Here is a 10,986-nt window from a genome sequence, read left to right as displayed (position 1 = left end):
CTCCTTAACATCAGTCTTGGTAATGATTTTTTTGGATCTGACACCAAAAGCAAAAGAAATGAAAGCAGGGACTTCCCTGGTGGCGCAGTGGATAAGACCCTGCATTCCCAATGCAGGGGGTCCGGGTTCGATCCCTGGTTAGGGAACTAGTTCCCGCATGCATGCCGCAACTGAGAGTTCACATGCCGCAACTAAGGAGCCCACCTGCCGCAACCAAATAAATGAATATTTTAAAAATATATAAAAATTAAAAAAAATTTTAAAAAGAAATGAGAGCAAACATTAACAAGTGGGATTACATCAAACTAAAAAGCTTCTGCATAGCAAAGGAAACAGCAAAGGGGGAAGGGAAAATAATAAGCATTTCTTTTAAAAAGAGGAAAATAAAACCCACTTCAAAGTATTATAAAAAATTAATAAACAGAAACCTCAAAGGGAGTTGGAAAACCAGAAGGGGGAGCTCTCAAGTCCTGTGAGGACAGCAGAGCCCAACAGGGAGAAGAAAAACTCTTCTCCTGGCAAGGACTCAGCCCATGAAAAGCCATGGACTCTGTTTACTAGAGCCCTCCCAAATCCCACTCCCCCATCCCTGCAGCCCGCTGTAAAAGTGTTCTTTCCTTGCTGTCTGGGGACTTGCATGAGGCTTGCCAGGATGCAGACCCCAAATAAACCCATCTTTGCTGGAGAAGTAACTAGTAATCTATTTGTGTTAGGTCCATAGTATATATCTAGAGAGAAATATTTTTCTTCACTGGCAGTCTTAAAATTAGGATTATGTGTGCAGATATAGTTAATACATGCTTAACTCATAGTCCAAAACACGGAGTATTATTTTGAGTTATGACAGCAGCAATGTTCATTGTTGAAGAAACTTCTAGTGCATGTAAAAAACAGAGAAGTCAATGCAAATAAAGGTCTGTTTCAGCATTATCCCTTCAATGTACTCCACCCTTTTATACAATAAAAAAGCTGTTGCTGTATTATAGACCTCGGATTAAAAAGAAAGTCAACCACATTCTTTGTTTATTTATAGTTTTATTTCCTTATTTCACTATTAAACTTAGGGGATAATATCACCACAAAGTTGCAGGCATCATTTTATAATACAGACAATTGAATTATTTTTAGAAGAAGGAATAAAAATGGCATATGACATACCTAAAATGACTACTGAGGAAGTGCTGGACACTAGGAAATAAAAACAAGTAAAATTCAGTGCCTTTGATAAAGATGGGGACACTATTTTAGATGCAACTATGATACATGCCTTTTGCTTACAAAGCAAATATATAGCCATCTCTTTGGACAGTGATTTCTACACCCTCCTAAATTAGAAGGATGTGAGTATCACTGAACATTTCATAGACATTTCCCAGAACGCTTTCTGCCAAGAAAAATCAATGTGCTGATTCACCAACTTGAAGCCTATTTTAATTATTATTCCTCAAACCTGCACCAAACTTAGAGACAGTTTCCATGTGTTTGAAATAGGTGGGGGGGGGCATTCCTGAAAATGTTGCCTTGCCATAGCTCTAAGCACAAGCCCCAAAGAAATTTCTCTGGAGTGTTGTACGTAGGAGGCTGAAAATATCCACATGTTACATGAGGAACAAACAGAGGATATGAAGAGAGGGCTTTGTTTAATGCTTGCAGAACAGTATGGATTCTCTCCTAACCTTCATGCCAAGCAAAACTACATGCAAGGATGTTTTAAGCCAAACTACAGAACTTCACCTGTACAAACAGAAGACTTATATATATAGACTCTCCAGGCTCTCTCAGTATTTCCCTTACTAGGATCAAGTAGAGTTGACCAACCTGGTAAAACGTTTCCAAATTCTAGGGATAGAGTTGATTTTCTTTCCTTCCTGTCCTCTTAATTATATTTACTACTTCAAATCTATTAAAATATTTCTCCTTGTTGCTTAGTAATACTTTATTAGGAAACCATCATATCAATGAACCATTTTTCCCTTAATTTACTTTCCCAGCTCAATGCCCTCCGGCTACAGTCAAAGTGTGGGGCACTGACGTGCCCATAATTCTGATAAATATTTGCTATATTAATTATAAGGAGTTTATTAAACATTCAACAGCATTTATTGAATGTCTACTGTTTGACAGATAATGTGCCAGCCACAGGATGAGGAGATCTACTTTCTATCATCAAGGAAATCACAGAAGCCAGGATAAAAATAGTTCGGGGTTTGGTATGTAAATTGCAGAATGAATAAGTAGTTTGGACTTCAAGAAAGAACAAAAAGAAAGATTTATATTCTGAGGATAATCTTTTAAGCTTAAGATAAGATTATTTGGGTGAGGGAAGTGTTATTAATACTTCTTTGCAACTGAGAGTATGGTCCCCTTTTCCATTTCCCGTTCGTATAGAATGTCTTGTGCAACCCAGATGAGAGCCGCCCTGGATCTGGGAGATTATTTGGGGAGTTCCCAGCCCAGGCCAAGAACTGTAGGGTCTGAACTCTGTGCTGAGTCTTCCTGCTTCTACCAGAGTGACCACAGTCCTAACATTGTGCTAAAGTGCATGGGTGTCCGCTTCCACATGTCCGAGTGCACTGTCTATCTCTGTGTGTGAAGCTGTGAATGTAATGTGTGTCCAGTTAACAACAAGACTAACCTTTGCCCATCTTGGAGCCTGGTGACAAAGTATTATGCAGTTCCAAACTTATGTTGAACACAGTCACTTTGGGAACTTGTTTTTCTTTACTCATCTTTATTATCTCAAGCCAGAAAAAGAAAACGGAATATTCCTAGTTCTCAAGAGCCCTGGGCTTCTGTCCCTGGAGCCAACCTCTTAGGGCTGGAATATTTATTCTCACAGCATGAGTCCTGGCAGAGGCGGAATTCCTACAAAACAGAGGCATGAAAACACCAGGAGAGACAGCATAACCTAGGTCCGTAAAGGCAGGTAGTAAAATTGACCCGCATCCTAGTATGGGGTGGTGTTTGCCCTGCTGTGCCAAGCTTGTCACGCATGACATATGAGAAAAAATATGGTTTTAGAGGAGGTGGTACAAGTAGGGCTGTCATGTTGAAGAAAGGACCAGCGTTTTGGGTGCTGTATTCCATACAGTTTCAGTCCATTTCGAGAAATACCACTGAGAGACCAAACACCCCCTCCCCAGCAGCTCTACTTGTCAGGTTGTCAGGCCTTAGGTGATCATCCTGGAATAAAGTGGTATTTGAAATAAAATTCCAGGTTTGCCAACAAATTGTGAGAGTTCCTTAGAGTTCACTGTACTGAAATATAAATCAATAACGCTGAGGGATACATAAAATCAGAATTTTTCAAGTGTTCTGCAGTTAGAGCATTTACATTCATCATGGTAGTTATTTACCTAACGCCCTGACTCTATTTCACCTGTTTGCTATTAGAAGGCAAATTGAGATGCTTTCATGTTGTTAATGAGTAAGAGCGTATGGAGACAACCCAGTGAGTTTAAGGGTAAGTGACACGCATGGCAGAGGCTATGTAATTACCTGGTGACAGAACTGGGCCAAAAGCTCAGGGCTCCTCATGCTAAGTTAGAGCTTCTTTGTGGTACCTTCACTTGTCCTCGGAAGCTGCTGGGATGTACTGTCCAGTCTCTCAGCCATACCTCCCCATCTGGGAATCGTCTCTACTCGGATAAGTATGGGGCACCCAGAATGGTCCAGAGGCTCTGCCTCTGTCTCGTGTTGTCTCCTTCAGGCTTCTCCACTGTCCCTGAGCCTTGGCATCCTTTTCCTTCCTGAGATTGACCTGAGGCAGCTAACTCTGCATCAGAGCTGTGCCCTCCCCCTTCTCACAAGTGATGCACAAAGGGCTCTCATCCTTCTCCAGAGCAATGAACTTGCCCATTTGCACACAGGGGGGTTGACAGAGAAAGCCACTATGCCTTCTAGATCTTTAGCCCCTGCAGCTTCTTATGCTTATGCTTTTTTTTTTTTTTTTTTTTCTGTGAGAGTCTAGAACTATTATATGTGAAAGAGTAAATAGAAATGGAACTTATCTGGAGGCTCAAGGCTAGATTTGAAGTCAAGGATGATTCAGGATAAAACAGAGCAGAGCCAAGGGGAATACGGGACCAGAAAGCTCACTTCTCTTATCCATCTGGTAGACCCTGGAGAATAGAGAATGGGAGAACAGGGTCGGGGTGAGCGCGTGCGCGTGCGTGTGTGTGTGTGTGTGTGTGTATGTTTGGGGTGCTTTCTTCACGTGTAGTTTATTTAGGTTTGATTATTTTACTCTCAATTAAAGTGGATAATCATGAAAGCTCTGTAAACCTCATTCATATGGATTGAAAACAATTTGATTCCCACCTGGGGGGATGGTCTTATGTAAATGCTGAATACCTTTTCTAGTGACAAGTCCTTTGAGAAATGCATGTGTAGCTATGTCTGGTTTTAAACACTTCACTACATCTTTGATTACACTTCTAAATTCTCCAAACTCAAAAGAATCTGTTTTTCTTATTTTCTTTTTCTGAAAATGACCTAAGAGTTGGACATACATTTCTATAAACAGTGTCAGTAGACAGTATTTAAAAGCAGTTTTCATTCACGAGAGACTTAAAAATAATTTGATAATTAAACCAGTAACAGAAGAGCTGACGTCTTAGACGTCTTTCTTTTCTTCCATTCTCAGCATCATAAAAGGACAAGGATGAGGAGATAATCATGTTTAAGTAGAGTTGTTATTAACCTTCACAGTTCTGCTAAATCTTACATTTCTTCATTTCTTAAATTTAATTCTATTTTTTTTTAAATACAGGAAACAATCTTTACAGAGGGAGGCAAGATAGGAGATTCAAAGAGAATGGGAATTACTGTTGTACAGGGAGACTTGAATCAGCATTCACAAATTTATTAGTGCCAGGCCAACGTGAGTAATAAAATATAGATGCACTTGCTCACTAGACATTTCACAGGTTAATAACATAACATTCTGTAGTTTGCTATACATCTTAGAAAATAGTCTCTGTTTTTTCTTATTCTTTGGTCGAATGTGGGCCAAAAAAATAATTCTTTCAATTATGCCAATTTGCCTTTTTTTTGCCCTTGTCATGTGATTTCAAATACACTGGTGGAGGGTTGCTTTGACGGGTTCCCATCAGGTTTAACTAGAATGGTATTAAACCATTATGTTGAAGTTAAAGTTGACTTTTCATTACCTAGAAAGAGTTAGGTACCTCCTGGCACCAACAGGATGACTTTTTCCTCTTCTTAGCCACAAGAAAGCTCGATATACCCTACCCATTGCTCAAGTGGACCTTAAAGAATCACTTTCAAGGGACACCACCTGCTGAAGACTGAAGAGTAATATTTATCAACATTAAATAGAACTCGGTGAAATATGCATAAATACATCTTCATATAAACATAACACAAAATTAAATAGTTCAGAAACACAGACACCACTGAGTACACTTCCACTGTTGTCAAAATCTGCTGTAAACACCAGCTCACACTGAACACAAAAGCAGCTTCTACCCTGGCTCCGGGTTCACACCACGGAGACCCTGTACAGAGGGAAGATTTCTCCTCAGCCCCCCGCCTCCCGCCCCTCCCACTCCCCACACAGCCCACAAAAGGAAAAAAAAAGAACTCTAACACCTACAGCAGCAACACAGACGACGGCTACAGCAGCAGCCCTCCCCTCCCCCAAATAGAACAGTTAGCGTTTGGGCCAATTCAGAAGAGAATACAAAATCAGTTTTTAGAAATGTACTAAGGAAATCAATTTGAAGCAATACTTTTCAAAGTGTAATACTTTCTTTAGAGGACTTAAGACTTCACGAACCCCACCCACTCCTGGGTAAGGGTTGCACAATGAACACCAGAAAGCACTGGCCCCAGCTAAGTGACAAAAGGTGTAAGCCCTTTTTCATTTAAAGATGTCAAGTAGCAAGAAATCGAATCCCGTGTTCTTCTTTGCCCCTCAGAAGGTCTCTTCTGCTTTGCCCCATGTAATGCTGTGTATGCCATTCAAACGTGACACTATTACTGAGTTTCAAGCAGGTAAGATAGCAAAGGTTTTGTTTGGAAACATTCAGATTTGGACCATTAAATTCAGACATGTGGATGTGGTTCATTCTTAGAGCTCAGAGGGGCCCCCATTTGATTTAACTCTGTTGAGGGTGTCCACAAAGGTAACAGCTTACTCAGAGTCTGGTGGAACCTTGGTGCTCATCTGACTCACCAGGCTGACCGCTCCACACAGACCAGCCCAGAGGGCCTGGCTCTTCTCTGCTGCACAGTCTCCGGGAAAGCAGCCCTGGTCTCCAAAACACTACACGGGGTTTAAGTTCACTTTTACATTGTGTTAGGATCCTAGAGAAACGTCAGTCACCAAAGTACTGAAAGAATATATTGCCGGAATAATTTGCCAGTTCAGTGATTCCCATTATATTATATACATTATGTGTGTGTGTGTGGGATTCACACACATACACACACACACACATATATATACATATATACTTATGTATCTTTTATTTGTATGAAACTTGAACTGCACAAAACAGTACTTTGCAAGAATCAAGAATCAAGTCCACAAATAAGAGTTCAATGACACACCAATGAGAAGACAGGGGAGCTCTATAGGGACGAGAAGGTGAGGCTTTGCAACGTACGAAAGAATTTCAGAACCACGGATTCACTAGCCTGACGTGTTCCACGTGGGATCTGGATCGACACTTTGGGGACCTTTGGAAAGAACAGGGCAACTGGGCCAGCTAGTTATGCTCACCGAGATTCCAGAGCTAATGGGAATGAAAAGGCCCAGGCAGACCAATTTGGGTATATAATTGCTATGAAACAATTATTTCTTTCTCTTTAAGAAAAAACAAAGTCTATTTCAGAATAAATTTCTTCATATTCAGTAATATGCTTATTTATTTATTTTTGGCTGAATTGGTATTTGACTTTTGATATTAAAATGGATTTATTTAATGGATCAGTAAACAGGCAGCTTCTTTCACATCTGGGTGATAAAGACATTTTTTATCAGCGCCAGAAATCACCCCCACCCTCGCCTCACTCCCTCCTAAGGTCTGTGGGTTGATGTGTGCGTTCGGTGACTGCTATTGACAACACACCTCATTCTACAAGGCCTGCTCGGGCACCCGCTTATGGAAAATGACTGACTGTCTTTGCTGGTACTGCTGCTTGCGCCTCTTCCTTTTGTCACACTGGCACAACAGCAGCATCTTGAAAGTGGTTCTGAATGTTTTGTTGCACAGGGCATAGCACACGGGGTTCACGGTGCTGTTGATGTAGCACAGCCAATAGCCCAGATTCCAATAGGTTTTGGGGATGCAGCTGTCACAAAAGGTATTCACCAGAACCATAATATTGTAGGGGGTCCAGGTGATGATGAAGGCAAGCAAGATGGCGCTGAGGGTCTGGGCCGCCTTCTTCTCCTTGATGAGGGACATCCGTTTCCGCTTAGTGATCTGGCTTCTGGTCTTCAGAGCAAACCTCTTGGCTAGAGTAGCTTCCTTAAAGGACAGAGGCAGAGTGGCCGTGGTCTTGCCCACTGAGGAGTTGACATCAGAGGCCTTGGCTGTGTCCACGGCTGACTCTAACTGGATGGGAAGCTTGGAGAAGCTTTTCTGAAAACTGCCTCCGTCGTCCATGCTCTTTTGGGCCTGCAGTTTGCTGGCTTTCGTCTCTAAGTCCACTGCCCCCAGCTCCTCCTCCGGCACCTGCAGGTTGTCTGACGAGGGTAATTTGGTGGAGCTGAGGATGGTGCTGTGACCTGGAAGCTTGAGCACGATGGAGTAGATGGCTCTTGTCTCCGAGCCAATGTCCTCCTCATCGGAGGAAGCGGAATTTTCCAGGGAGGCAGCAGCGTCATTGTTATTCCAGCTGTCGCTGCTGCTGTGGTCTTGGTCCATCTGCTCGGCGCTGGGCTTCCAGCTCTTGGTTGTGAACCAGAAGTGGCAGCGTCCGTACTTCCTCCTGGCTGAGCGTTTCATGCTTTGCTGTTGAAGCTCATAGCTGCTGCAGCTTCGAGAACTACCTGTGGGATGGACAAAGTTCTCTGCCTCTGCCTCTGTCCCAGAGGCCTGCAGCCCAGCAAGCTCTTTGGTACGTTTTTCAGTTTCCTTATAGATCCTCCAGTATAAAATAGTCATAATGGTGACAGGCATATAAAAGGCAGCGATGGCCGTGCCGAAGGTGATGGTGGGCTCGCTGAGGAACTGGATGAAGCACTCCCCTGGAGGCACAGTTCTCTTCCCAACAAAGTATTGCCAGAACAAGATGGCAGGAGCCCAAAGGATGAAGGAGATGACCCAAGCCAGACCTATCATCACACCAGCTCGCTTTGTTGTTCGTTTGGCTCGGTACGTGAGCGGCCTCGTGATGGAAAAGTACCTGTCAAAGCTAATGACCAGAAGATTCATGACGGAGGCATTGCTAGCCACGTAGTCAATGGAAAGCCAGAGGTCACAGGCCAAGTTCCCTAAAGCCCATCGGTTCATGATGATGTAGGTAGTAAACAGATTCATTGAAATGACCCCAATAATCAGGTCAGCACAGGCCAGACTTAAGAGGAAGTAGTTGTTGACAGTCTTCAGTTGCTTGTTGACCTTGAATGCCACTATCACCAGGATGTTGCCAATGATGGTCACCAAGGCCAGGACGCCCGTTAAGAATGCAATGAAGACCACTTGCCAGATGGTATGACCTCCCAGGGGGTCACTGGTGGTGCCATTTGGAGAGGAGGAATTCCCAGCTGCCCGAGAAATGTTGTAGCTGCCAAAATGAGTAACCGTTCCTGGGGGCAGCCCTGCATCGGAAGGGCCGTGAATCCAGGAAGAGCTGATGTTCGGAAACAAAGGTGAGGTTGTATTGTTATTGTGCAAGGTCATGGTGACTCTCTGACATAGTCTGGGGAGAAAAGAGAAAAGATGGAGTCAGGACCATTTCTGCCTTCATTTGATTTGTTCTTTGCATTGCATCCTTTAAAAGTAGCACTCCTCCTATTATTGGATTATAGGACCTATATTATAGGTGAACCTGGGAGAGTCCAGCACATCAGTTCATCCCCTTATTTTTTTATTTTTATTTTTTTGCAGTTTGCGGGCCTCTCACTGTCGCAGCCTCTCCTGTTGCGGAGCACAGGCTCCGGACGCGCAGGCTCAGCAGCCATGGCTCACGGGCCCAGCCGCTCCGTGGCATGTGGGATCTTCCCAGACCGGGACACGAACCCGTGTCCCCTGCATCGGCAGGCAGACTCTCACCCACTGCGCCACCAGGGAAGCCCCATCCCCTCATTTTAAAGCTGAGGAGTTGTCAACTTTATTTCGATAAAAATAGATAAATTAAATAAAGGTGAGGAGCACAGGGCAGGCAGAGATCGATTTGTTCAAGGTGGGTAGCACGATTAGCTGGTGACATGCATGGAACATTGTGCTTTTTCTCCACAATTTCCACCTTTCTAAACACACACCACATATACTTCCACGTGATGTTATTATCAAACAAAATCTTCCTTCCTTCTCTTTCTTTGAAAAGTAGGGGGAAAATAGTAGCTGCATATATGATACTCATCCAGCATAGCTTTATCATCACACTACATGAGAAATTGATCTTATTCATTTGCATTTTATCCACCTGAGCATTTACCTAACCCAGGCTTCAAACATAAGCAACTTTAAGGCAATTCCAGCCATGTAAGCCTCACTGGAATAAGCAACAGCAACCTGGAGCAAGGGGGGAAATACGCATAAATCACTTTACATTATATTATCTCTTTAACACACAGTTAGAAAAAGTAATGTACTGGTTCCTTGTAATGGCTGGGAACAGTATACGAGGCAGCTATCTTTTGCTTGATAATATGCAGAACCTTGACCAGACTGTTCTGAACTGACCGAACCAGTTTTGAATATTTCTAGTATTTAGATATGTTATTTCTAGCTATGAAAAAGCATGTGAGCACCACACACATTTGCATATAAATAGTTGCAAAACTGCAATTAGTTTTTTTTAATTTAATTTTTAATTTTATATAGCAGTATAGTTGATTTACAATGTTGTGTTAGTTTCAGGTATACAGCAAAGTGATTCAGTTGCACATATACATATATTCATTCTTTTTCAGATTCTTTTCCCATAGAGGTTATTACAGAGTATTGAGCAGAGTTCCCTGTGCTCTACAGTAGGTCCTTACTAGTTATCTATTTTATACATAGTAGTGAGTATATGTCAGTCCCAGTCTCCTAACTTATCCCCATCCCGCTCCCCCCGACCTTTCCCCTTTGGTAACCATAACTTTGCTTTTGAAGTCTGTGTGTCTGTTTCTGTTTTGTAAGTAAGTTCATTTGCATCACTTCTTTTCTTTGGCAATTAGTTCTTTCAAACACGTGTTACCAAAATAAATAAGTAACCAAGAATTGTTACAATGAATGCATCTCTAGTAAGACCCTCTATGCTGTCACGGAAAGCCTTGGTTGAGACCAGCTCCAACCTCTCAGAACCTCCAGAGTTTTACTTCCAGGACGCAACTGACTCGGGGATTCTCACACCACCAATCTCTGTGGACTTTATTCAGTAAATCATTACTCAACGAGTGTCATTCTAAGAATTCAATGATTGAGAATCACAGCAAAAATCTATTGAGAACACTTCTGCTCTGTTTTGGCTCTTGGTTAAAATGTTCAGCTGTAAATTCTTACAGTGCAAATCTGTGTACACATGCACATGCTTAAGAGTCCTAAATCAAGCCTTTAGGTATTGCAGGTCAGGGTATCTCTCAAAGGAGTGTAGTCAGATTAACACACTGCCTTTTGGAAACAGCTTAGGGTGTAGCAGGAAGATTTTGGAGTCCCAAAGGCATAGGTTCAAATCTTGGTTCAACCACTTCCTGAGGGTGAGATCTTGGGTATTATTTAACCTCTTTGAGTCCCAGTTTCCTCATTGAAAAATGGGAATGAAACATTCTGTACAATGGAATAAATTCAACCTAGAATTCAATAG

The 10,986-nt window shown here is 42.4% G+C and overlaps 1 protein-coding gene across 1 annotated transcript; it reads right to left on the bottom strand.

Moving 5' to 3' along the window:
* Nucleotides 1-7,103: 7,103 nt before the first annotated feature.
* On the bottom strand, nt 7,104-8,876 carry CHRM3 (cholinergic receptor muscarinic 3). The gene has a single exon (XM_060090170.1). It carries the CDS (start codon nt 8,874-8,876, stop codon nt 7,104-7,106), a length of 1,773 nt encoding a protein of 590 aa, XP_059946153.1.
* Between the last annotated feature and the right edge of the window lie 2,110 nt (nt 8,877-10,986).

Source organism: Mesoplodon densirostris, chromosome 1 (genome assembly GCF_025265405.1).
Source record: "Mesoplodon densirostris isolate mMesDen1 chromosome 1, mMesDen1 primary haplotype, whole genome shotgun sequence".
In the NCBI taxonomy this organism is placed as follows: domain Eukaryota; kingdom Metazoa; phylum Chordata; class Mammalia; order Artiodactyla; family Ziphiidae; genus Mesoplodon; species Mesoplodon densirostris.
This window is presented reverse-complemented; position numbering and strand designations above follow the sequence as displayed.